This window comes from Elephantulus edwardii, unplaced genomic scaffold, assembly GCF_000299155.1.
Source record: "Elephantulus edwardii isolate Elephantulus edwardi_28Jun2011 unplaced genomic scaffold, EleEdw1.0 scaffold00037, whole genome shotgun sequence".
Taxonomy (NCBI): Eukaryota; Metazoa; Chordata; class Mammalia; order Macroscelidea; family Macroscelididae; genus Elephantulus; species Elephantulus edwardii.
In genome coordinates, this window is record NW_006399787.1 from 10982933 (window position 1) to 10994650 (window position 11718).

Genomic DNA, 11718 nt, shown 5'->3' on the forward strand with positions numbered 1-11718 from the left:
CCTGGAGAGGGTGAAGCCAGAATGTTCCCTGGAGTCAAGGATTCTGAAGCTTCGTCTGACATACTTTGGGCATGTTGCAAAGAGGGACTGATTGGTCCTTGGAGAGGGACATCATGTTTGGGAGAGTGGAGGGATGACGGCACAGGAAAGGAAGACCCTTGATGTGATGGATCGATTCTGTGAGTGGAGTGGTGGGAACGAATGTGTTTGACACAGCGAGATTGGCACAGGATAGAACGGCGTTTAGGGCTCTTGCACATAGGGTCACTTTGAGTCGCAAACGACTCGATGGCACATAACAACAACAGTAATACCATAGACTAGGCCGTCTAAGCTTGATTCCACCTAGTAACCATTCTTGTTGCTTTTTTATAGTTGGTGTGGTTTATTGTTGTTTGGGCCGTCAGGTTGAGTAGAACTCACAGCAAGCCTGTGAACACTGATTGGAATGTTGTCCTATCCCATGCCATCGTCACAATCTCTGATGCACTCAAGCCCATTGAATTGTTGTTGACCCTAGGAACGCTTATATGAATACTGTCCTATCCCTGCCATCCTCACAATCAGATGCATGCGAACCTATTACATTGTTGGTGACTCTATGAACCCCATGTGAATACAGTCCTATCCGGTGCCATCCTCACAATCTCAAGCCCATTTCATTGTTAGTGTTACTTGCCCTCATGTATGTTCTTATCCACAGCAGCCCTGTACAGCAGAATGTAGCCCTGCCTGATCCTGTGCCATCCTCACAGTCTCTGCTGTGCTCAGTTAAGTCCATTGTTGGAATCACTGTGTCAGGCCATCTTTGTGAAGCTCTTCCTCTTTCCTGACCCACCACTTTTCCAAGCTCGATGTCCTTTACCAAGGACTGGCCTCTCCTGACAATATGCCTGAGGTATGTGAGCTGCAATCCCACCATCCTGACTTCTTAGGAGCACTCTGGCTGCACGTCTTGCAGGACAGATTTGTTTATTCTTTTGGCAGCCCATGGCATATTATATTCTTTGCCAGCATCACAATTCAGTGGCATCAGTTCTTCTTCAGTCTTCCTTATTCATTGTCCAGCTTTCACATGCATTTTTAATAGCCACACCCATTTCTTCTCTGGAGCCTGCCCATGTCTTAACCCCTGGCAACCCTTTCGTATGTTTTCTGTTCAATAATTTTTGCCATTTCAAAGATGTCACATATGCTGAGTGATAACTGTAACCTTTTTGAACTGGCTTTTTTCCACTCAGCATAATCTTCGGGAGATTCTCCAGGTTTTTCAGGATGTCAGTAACTTGCTTTTTATTGCTGAATCGTCTTCTGTGGTTTGAATGAATTCACCACAGTTTGTTTAGCTCTTCACCCTGTAAAGGCCATCTGGGCTCTTTCCAGTTTTTGGCAGTTAGGAATCAAGCTTTTATAAGCATTAGTGTGCAGGTTTTTGTAGGATGGTTTTCATTGCTTTGAGATTGCCCAAGATTGCTGGGTTGTGTGGTAGCCGTGAGTTTAACATCTTCAACTGCCAAACTGTTTTCCCAGAGTGACTGTAGCACTTTGCATTCCCATCAGCATTGTGTGAGTGACCTAGTTTTGCTGCATCCTCACTCCTTTTTCCAAGACAGATTTGTTTATTTCTTTGGCAGTCCATGGTGTATTTTTAAAAAAATAATTTTAATGAGCATTTACAGAGATTTTGGATTTCTATTCATTCATTGCTGCACTTCTCTCCCGACCCATCCCCGCCCCCCGGTTCACTCCTCTCTTTCAAAGTAAAAGAAACACTCCTTCCCTGGTACACAATCCCCCCCGCACCCCTCCCACCACCCCTAGTACATTCCACTATGCAACCTTAATTGTGGACTCCTGTGATAACCATAAGACCCTATCATACATCGCTTTGAAATTATTCACTCCATGGTGTATTTAATATTCTTTTGCCAATACTACAATCAGAGGCATCAGTGAAAAACATACTTTTTATATTTCCTATTCTGTTAAGTGTGTTTTAATAGTCTGTTTTGGTTTTAATTTGCAATTCACTGAAGGTTAATGATACTGAGCATTTTCTCATATGCGTGTTGGCCATCTTGTGTATCCTTCTCTGCTGAAATGTTTCTTCATTCTTTTGCTCATTTTCTAATTAGAGGGATTGTTGTTGTTGTTGTTGTTAGGTGCTGTTAAGTCGAGTACGACTCATAGCGACCCTATAAACAAAAGATCTGAACCCTGTTTTATCCTGTGTCATCCTCACACTTCCTGACATAGAAGGGCCCATTGCAGCAGTCACCATGTCAGTCCATGTGATTGAAGGTCTTCCTCCTCTTTGCCGACCCTCCACCCTTCCGGTAGTCATACCCCTCATTAAGGAGTATCCTCTCCTGGAAACATGCCCAAAGTATGCAAGGCGGAAACATTGTCATCCTTGCCTCCGAAGAGCACTCCGACTGCACCCTCTTCAAGATTGGAGGGATTACTGGGGATTTTTTAGAAATAAAAATTAGAAACATTTTGAATGTTAGGAATTGTTTGTGTATTCTAAGTACTACTCTTTTATTGAGTATCTGACTTGCAAATCTTTTCCTCCAGTCTAAAACATGTGTTTTTATCCCGTAACAGGGTCTTTCACAAGCAAAGATTAATTACTGTTGATGAAGTACATCTTACTTCGTGGTTAATGTTTTAAATGTTTAATGTTTTAAATAGCTGTCAAATCTAAAAATACGTATCTCTTAGTCTTAGATCTCAGAATATTTTCTACTTCTTTAAAATAAAAATTTAATAGTTTCACATTTTATATTTAAAACTGCGATTAAATTTTCCTTCTTTTTTGTCTGTAAAGCATGAGACTTAGGTCAAGGTTCTCTTTCTCTTTTTCCCCTTTTGCCTATGGTTTCAAGTTGATTTGACCCCATTTGTTGTCCTTGCACTGGTGACTGCTGTTGTTCTGAACCCTGTCTCATTCTGTGTCATCCTAACAATATCTTGTACAGTTGAACACATTGCTTCTGTCACTCTGTCACTCTGTCAGGTTGAGGATCTTCTTCTCCTTTGCCATCCTTCCTCCTCAAGTATTATGTTTCTCTCCAAGTAATAACCTCATCCTACAAAGATTCCCAAAGAATGTGAGAAGAGGATTTATCATTTTTGCTGCCAAAGAGCACACTGTCTGTACCTTCTCCAAAGCATGTCTACTTTTCCATGGAATATTCAGTACTGTGCTCCAATGCCACCATTTAGAGGCATCATTCTTTTTCTATCATCCCTGTTCATTGTCCAGCTCTCTGATGCATAGTTAGTGGCTGAAAAACCCATGGCCTGAATCAGGCACACCTTAGTTCTGACTCTTGGAAACAAGTGTATTGATTGTGGATACAAGTAAGATTAAGTCATTGACACTTTCAACCTTTTCTTCACATATAATGATGTTGCTTATTGGTCCATTGGTGACAATTTTTGTTTTCTTATGTTGAGATGCTGTCCATGTTAAAGACTGCAGTCCTTGATGTTCTGCAGCAAGTGCATCAAGTTCTCCTCACTTTTGACAGGCAAGGTTTTGTCATCTGCATAATGTAGGTTATTGATGTGTCTTCCCCTAATCTAGATGTCACATTCTTCAGAGGGTCCACCTTCTTTAAATATTTTCTCAACATACCGATTAAATAGGTATAGAGAAAGGACACAACCTTGACACACACCTTTCCTAATTTTAAACCATGTAGAGTTCCCTTTCCAGAGTCCATCGGACATCAGCAATGTTATCCTTGGTGCCATGGCCTCTTCTGAATCCTAAATTTTCTAAATCCTGCTTGAACTTCTGGCAGTTCCCTGTCTCTGTACTGTTTCAGCTGTTGCGGGGGTTTTTTTTGTCTGTGTACTGTCAAATCTGATCCGGCTGATACAGGAGGAGATTGCACTTTCTTCTCCAGCAGAGCATCTGGTGGATTTGAACTGTGTGCCTTTGGAGTTGCAGTGCAGCTTCTTGCCACGTCTAGCCGTTTTTTAATGATCTTCAGCAGTATTTTGCTTGCATGTGATATTAATGATATTGTTCGATAGTTTCCACATTCATTTGGATCACCTTTCTTGGGAATGGGAAAAAATATGGACCTCTTCCAATTCATTGGCCAGACAGTTGTCCTCCATATTTCCTGGCATAGATTGGTAACTGCATCCAAGTCTGCATCTGTTAATTGAAACAAGTCAATTGGTATCACATCGATTCCTGGGGCCTTATTTTTTATTAATGCCTTAAATGCAGCTTCTACTTCCTCATTCATTACCATCAGCTCCTGTTATTATGGTACTTACTGAAATTTATCAGTGTCAATCAATTTTTTCTGGTAAAGTGAATGCAAGATTGCAGCCTTCAGTATGGATTGCATCTCAGTGTCAAGAAAACAAAGATTCTTACCACTCGAGTGACAGGCAGCATCATGATACATTGAGAGGAAATTGAAACTGTCAACAGTTTCATCTTACTTGGATCCAGAATTAACAACCTTGGTTGGTACTAGCAGTCAGGAAATAAGGAGATGCATTGCACTGGGAAAATCTGCAGTTAGTGACTTTTCCTATTTATTGAGACGTAATGAAGTCAGTTTGAGGACTAAGAGGTGCATCTCATTCAGGCCATAGTCTTTTCCATTACTTGCTCTCCGTCTGAGAGCTGGACAGTGACTAATAATGATAGAAAAATAATTGATGCCTGTGAGCTGTGGTGTTGGAGAAGAGCACTAAACATCCCAAAGAAGGCCAAGGGATTGAATAGTCTTGGAGAAGGTGCAGCCAAGTGCACTTTGGAAGCAAGAATGATGAGGCTTCACCTCACATACTTTGGGCATGTTGCCAGGAGGTGCTCTTCCTTGGAGCGGAACATGATGCTGGGAAGCAAAGGAGAGGAAGACTCTCAGTCACATGGATTGACACAGTGACTGCTGGAATGCGCTCTTGTGTGTCAGGAAGTATGAGGATGACACAGGATAGAACAGCGTTCAGATCTTTTGTTCATAAAGGTCGCTGTGAGTCATACCCAACTCGACAGCTCCTGAGAACAACAAAGAATTCCCTTGATCTGTCCTCACCATAGCCTCCTGGTATAGTCATAGGTTGCACGTGAGCACAATAATCCCAGTATTTTGGGATTCCCATTCTTCTCAATATTAGCCATAATTTATTCTGATCCACAATTAGATGCCTTTGCATAGTTAATCAGGCACAAATTGACATCCTTCTGGTACTCTTTTCTTTCAGCCAGGATCCACCTGACATCTTCTAAATCCAGCTTAAACATCTGGCAGCTCTCTGTCTGTGTACTGTTCTAGCCATTTTTGGATGATCTTCAACAGTATTTTGCTTGCATATAATATTAATGATATTGTTCTATATTTTCCACATTGTGTTGGAGCTCCTTTCTTTGGAGTCGGAACAAATCTTAATCTCTTCCAGTCAGTTAGCCAGGCAGCAGTTCTGCAAATGTCCTGGCATAGACTGGTGAGCACATCCAGGGCTGTATCTGTCATTTCCAACATGTCCGTTATTTCATGTATGGATAGAAGTTAGAATTGATTCAATAGCAGTTTGTTAATTTCTTAATCCTCTTTTCTATTCTTTGGAGCTATAAGCCCAGCCCTTTACACAGTCTTCATTATTGTTGTCATATAATACATTTTGAAATTTAATAAAGTGACTCTTTTCCTTCTCTTTAGAAATCATGCAGTTAATAAACCTATTTCACCTTTCCATACACATATTAGATTAGTCTTCTAGAATTTTGCTAAATATTGGGTTAAACCTGTCTGTATATATCTGTCTACATATCATATATATATATGTATGTTGTTTTTAGATGCTGTCAAGTCATTTATGATTCATAACAACCCTGTGAACAATGGATCTGAACCTTGCCCTGCCCTATACTAATCGTACCATCCCTGACATACCTGAGCCTGTTGCTATAGTCACTGTATCATTCTTTCTTATTGAGGGTCTTCCTCTCTTCGCTGACCCTCTACCTGTCGAGGCTTGATTTCTTTTTCCAAGGACTTAGCCCTTTCTAACAATATGGACTATGTATATGAGACGTGGTTTCACCATCCTTGCCTTTAAAGGAGCACCCTGGGTGCACTTTCTCTAAGACATGCTTGTTCGTTCTTTTTCCAGTCCAATGAGTGAGTGCTCAGCACTTCTTTTTAAGGTCTGCCATCCTCATGAGGTCTAGCTCTTAAGGACTGAATGATTGAGCAGCTCTTTGTACCCTATAGAAAACTTTTAGAAATAGCGTAATTTCCTTGTTTTTATTCCAGGAATGGTAGTTCCTTCCAAAACCAAAATTGTGTGCCATTTTTCTACTCTTGTGTTGACCTGTGGCCAGCCACACACCCTTCAAATAGTGCCCCGGGATGAGTATGACAACCCTACAAACAATTCCATGTCCTTGAGAGATGAGCACAATTACAGTTTGTCCATTCACGAGGTAAGTGTTCTCTGTGTGCTCAGGAGACTAGCTTCCTTTCTCCCTCATTCTCACCCTTCCTAATGCACTTTCCTCTCTTGTTCCCTTTGTTGTCATTGGACAGTACTTACTAATAGTGAGGTTTATTAAATCAGAGATAGGAAAATTCTTTGAACAAAGGAGATTGCCTTAGAAATCTGAAAAATTGTGCATGTTGAATGATGTTCTGATTTCGTCCTATAGCTCAGTCCTCAAGAAGAGGAGAGCACTGGTGTCTCCTTTGAGAAGTCACTGACTACCAACAGGCCGACTTGCCAGGTGTTCTTGCTACTCATCCTGCATTCCCATGGCTGTTTCCATGCCTGCATTTTATACCAAAACCAACCAATAAATAATGACAAGTTTGACATTATTGTCCTAAGTGTTGAGTTGAAAGAAAAGCTATGATTTGGTCTTATTGCTGGGAAATTTATTCCTTTTGCGCCTGTACTCTTCTGACCACCTTGACAGATGTATTTAAGACAACTATTTTATTTAAGAGCTTTTAGGATCTTAAGGGGCTTGGAATAGATAATCCTCCTCTACATGTCCTGACTCCTTATTCCTTGTTTTGATTCAGAGAATGAAAAGAACATTGTTGAGCACAATGTATCCACCTCAGGGGTTAGTATTTACTTTGAGGTCTATTTGTATAATGCCACCAACTGGCACCTTCCCCCCATGCACGTGAGGTCTTTTCAAAGCTGGCCTTCCACTGCTGTGGAGGAGGAAGATGAAGATTCACCCTTTGAGTGCTACACCCCAGAGAAAGTGAAGAAACCAAAGAAGGTGTACTGCTACGTGTCACCAAAGGTTCGAATGCTCATTCTTGTCTTGAAATCCTCATGTAAGCCTTCACATATTTAGCAACAGAAATCCAGAGATAACCAGGGAAAAATATGAGAATCAAGGAAAAGTCATTTTCTTGTTTTGTTTCTTGGATTCTGAAAGTGACTGCATCACGCTGAGCAGAATATTATATCCCCTTTTCTGCTGCAAATATTTTATTTGGATTAGAATAAATTCTGTCTAGAGATTCTATCAGAATACCTATGGCGTTGAGCCCTTTGGTTACCCCTGGGAATATTTTTCAAGACATGGTTCTTAGAATTTTAAAGAAAGTTACACTTAACTATTTTTTTTCAGTATTAAAAAAAATCACTATTGGCCCATTGTGCTTTTCTGAGACAATTTGATCTTTCATTCTGGGATTTGTGCAGCTACAGTAAAAGAAGGGCACATCAGGCTTGAGGATTGAAATGGAGAAATTTGGCAGAGACAGAAAGGTGAACTTCCCAAGGCCTCTGGGCTAAGAGAACTTTTGTTAGGAATTGTCTTTTTAATATTTTTATTTTGCTTATACATTCTATCTTCATAAAAAAGAAAAGGACTGTGTTAATACATTCCCATACATACTTATTATCCTGTAACCAAAATTCAGTTCTTACTGTATTAGATGTCAGAACACTTTGTTATGTGCCATTCATTATTTTAATATCTTAGCTAAATTTGTTAAGGATGGTGGTAATAATGGGTAGGGAGATAGGTAAAATAAGATTGACCATGAGTTGGTAATTGTTAAAGCTAGTCGCAGGAGACTCAGCAGCACATAACAGCTACTTACAATATTGGGTTGTTGTTTTTTTATTTAAGCCTATTGTTTAGAGTCAACAAGACCTTGGGGGAGGGCCTTTGTGTTTAAAGTTGATTGTTACTGTATTTTGGAGGAACATTCTTCTAAGTGGTACAGCAGTCTTCTGCCAATATGCTGTACTGAGGTAATGTGGGGTTCCTGGGATGCTGAACCTTGTGCCATTGGGGTTTCAAATATCGTAACGGTTACCCATGGTAGACAGTATTTGTTGACGCTCCCAGTTTCGAGCAGGAGTGGCATCCACTTCATAAACAACATAATTCTGGAAGCTCTATGAAGTTTGATAAATGTCGATAGTTATAGAAAGGCTTCAAGCCTTTTGTTCATAGGGTCGCTAGGAGTCATGCTTGACTCGATGGCAGTCAGCAACAACAACAGTGATAGATCCACTGTTCTGTTGTCTTTAGTGTCTGTTTGAAATTTTCTTTAATGAGTTTTTTAAAAGGAGGAAGAAAAGAATCAGGATGTTCAGATAAAATTTTCAAGTTTTGGGGAGCTCTGGTGGCCTAGTGGCAAGAAGCTGCCCTGTAATCCCAGAGGCACACAGTTCAAATCCACCAGATGGCTCTGCTGGAAAAGGAGGGACAATCTCCTCCTGTACCAGTCAGATCCGATTTGACGGTACACCCACACAAAATAATAAAAATTTTTAAAAAACCCAAAAAATGTTTACATTTTTCCTCATTTTATTAATGGTATGAAGAGACCCCTTTTTATTCTTCTTTAAGGATTTTTGTGAACTCTTAAGTAGTGTGCACACAGACACACACATACACACATTTAAAATTGTTGGAAACATGCAAATGGAATAAAGAAATGAATATTGGTACTTATGCTTCCTGTCCTGAGGAAAGTCTCTTAGCAGTACAGGGCAAAGCAGAGGTAGATATGCTTGTTTTTGGATGAAATTGTCTCTATTCCTAAAGTGAAACATGATCTCAGAAGATTAGAAATATCAGTAATAGTTGAGAATGAAGACTATTAAAATTCTCTATGTGAAACTGCATTGTCAGAATGTTTTTAATATTATCTTAAAACAGATTTGATGTGTTTGATTTTATACTGACTAGATTAGAGTCTCCTATCTGTGGGGATAATTGGTTAGCATGAGAAATGTAGAAAGAAAGTCATAGTACCCAAATAGAGTCTTTTTTATTTTCTGTATGTTGATTCTCCAGCAATTCTCAGTGAAGGAGTTCTATCTGAAAATCATTCCCTGGCGCCTTTACACCTTCCGAGTCTGTCCAGGAACAAAGGTAAGTTAAACCCTTTGTCTGGTTCATTCTGGGGAGGAATTGGAGGTAGCGAAGTTCTCAGTGCACTGGCAGGATTCACTGCCAGAGGAAGAAGAGCTCTGCGCACTGAACAGCAGGAGGAATATGTAAATTCTAGAAACATGTGGAGAAAGTGTTGCTAACAACTTAGAATATTTCAGCAGTTACCTTTGTCCCTAAGACGTTGTGTTGTTGCTGTAGTTGTTAGGTGCTGACAAGTCCACTTCCACTCAGCAACATCATGGCTGGCAAAGTGAAACACTGCCCAGAGCATTGCCGCCGTCCGCACAGGCAATTGCCCGAGTTGAGCCCTTGTTGGAGCCGCTGTCAGTCCATTTCTTTGAGGCTTTTCTTTTTCACTCACTCTACTAAGTCCAGATACCAGTTCCTCCTGAAGACATGCCCAGAGTATGAGGCCAATATCTTGCTCTCTCTGTGTCCACAGAGCATTGTGGCTGGACTTCTCTGGACACCTTTGTTTATTCTCCTGGCACACAATGGTATATTCAGCATTCATTCCGTGTTTATTCACTGTCAACACAGTGCCGCAAATGCACGAAATGTTCCGTCTTCCTTAGTCATTGCCCAGTTTTCACATACATATGATATGATATGATTGAAAACATCATGATTTGGGTCAGGTGGCCCCTTCATCTTCAGAATGACATCTTTGCTTTTTAATACTTTGAAGAGATTTTTTGCAGCAGATTTTCCCAGTATAAGATGGGTGTTGGTAGTATAGCTAAGAAAATGAAATCCTTGACAACTTTAATCTTTTCTTCATTTATCATAATTTTGCTTATTGGTCAGTTGTGATGACTTCTGTTTTCTTGATGTTAAGATGTACTTTATACAGACGTTTATAATCTTTGATCTTTATGAGTAAGTGCTTCAAGTCTTCTTCACTTTAAACAAGTAGTACTGTGTCATCTGCATGTCATGAATTGTTGATGAATCTTCCTTGAATTCTCATGTCACATTCTTTTTTATATATTCAAGCTTCTTGACTTACTCAGCAAACAGAATGATTAAGTGTGATGAGAGGATATAGGGTCGCTATGAGTCATACTCAACTCAGTGACATCTAACAACAGTAACATGTAAGAGAATAGGGATGAGAGTCCTAAAATACTTAATAGTGTTCATGTGAAACATAGACGTAGATCAGGAAACAGTTGTCAGAACAGAACAAGGCAACACTGCACGGTTTAAACTCGGGAAAGATGTACATCACCATTGTATCCTTTATTCAATCTGGATGCTGAGCAATTAGTTCAAGAAGTTAGACTATATGAAGGAAAATGAGACCTCAGGATTGGAGGAGTACTCATTAGCAACCTGTGTTATGCAGATGACACAACTTTGCTTACAGAAAGTAGGAAAGACTTGAAGTACTGATTCCTGAAAATCCAACACTATATCCTTCAGTGAGTTACTTTTCAACAAGAAAATAAAAATGCTCACCATTTGTCCCATAAGCAACAACATCATAGGAGATGGAGAAAAGATTGACATTGTCAAGGATTTTATTTTACTTGGATCCACAGTTAACATTCGTGGTACCAGCAGTCAAAAAGTAAAAAAAAAAAAAAACAAAAAAACAAAAAACACACCACGTTCTATTAACGAGCTAGTCAAAGTCCTAAAGAGCAAGGCTGTCAGTTTAGACTAAGGTGTTCCTGATCCAAGCAATGATAGTTGTTTCCTATGTATCTGAAAGTTGGACAGTATATAAGGCAGACCAAGGAAGAATCAATGCCTTTGAACTGTGATGTTAACAAAGAGCATTGAATATCTCATAGACTGCCAAAAGACTAGGCAAATCTGTCCTGAAAGAAGTGCAACCAGGGTGCTGCTTAGAGGCAAGGATGGTGAAACATCTTCTCACGTACTTTGGGTCTGTTTTGAGAAGGAACCGTCCTTAGAAATATCATATGGTAGAGGGTCAGCAAAAGAGAGGAAGACTCTAAAGGAGATGGATTGTCACAGTAACTACCATAATGGGCTTGAACTTGACAGAGATTGTAAGGATGGTGCAGGGTAGGACAAGGCTTAGCTCTGTTCATAGGATGTTATGAGTCTTAGTCTACTTGACAGTAGCACTTAATAACATAAGACGGTGTTGTAACAGTAAAGCTAATCCCTTTTAGAATCAGTGCTGTCATATATTTTTTGAAAGTTGGTGTTTTGTGGTTTTGGTGTTTTTTTTTTTTTGTTTTAATTTGGGAGGCCTTTGGCTCTAAACTCTTGGCCAAGGCTTGATTATATCTATTAAAATAAATCCCACAATATTACATTTGTGTATGGCC

General features: G+C 39.9%; 1 protein-coding gene across 1 annotated transcript in view; it reads left to right on the top strand.

Moving 5' to 3' along the window:
• Window positions 1-11718, top strand: part of LOC102873478 (apoptosis-resistant E3 ubiquitin protein ligase 1-like) — a 34565-nt gene that overhangs the window by 9267 nt on the left and 13580 nt on the right. Inside the window, exons 4-7 of the mRNA XM_006884783.1 lie at window positions 6294-6463; window positions 6686-6865; window positions 7064-7294; window positions 9314-9391. Of these exons, the coding sequence (XP_006884845.1) occupies window positions 6294-6463; window positions 6686-6865; window positions 7064-7294; window positions 9314-9391 (659 nt within the window). The remainder of the gene's footprint in view (window positions 1-6293; window positions 6464-6685; window positions 6866-7063; window positions 7295-9313; window positions 9392-11718) is intronic.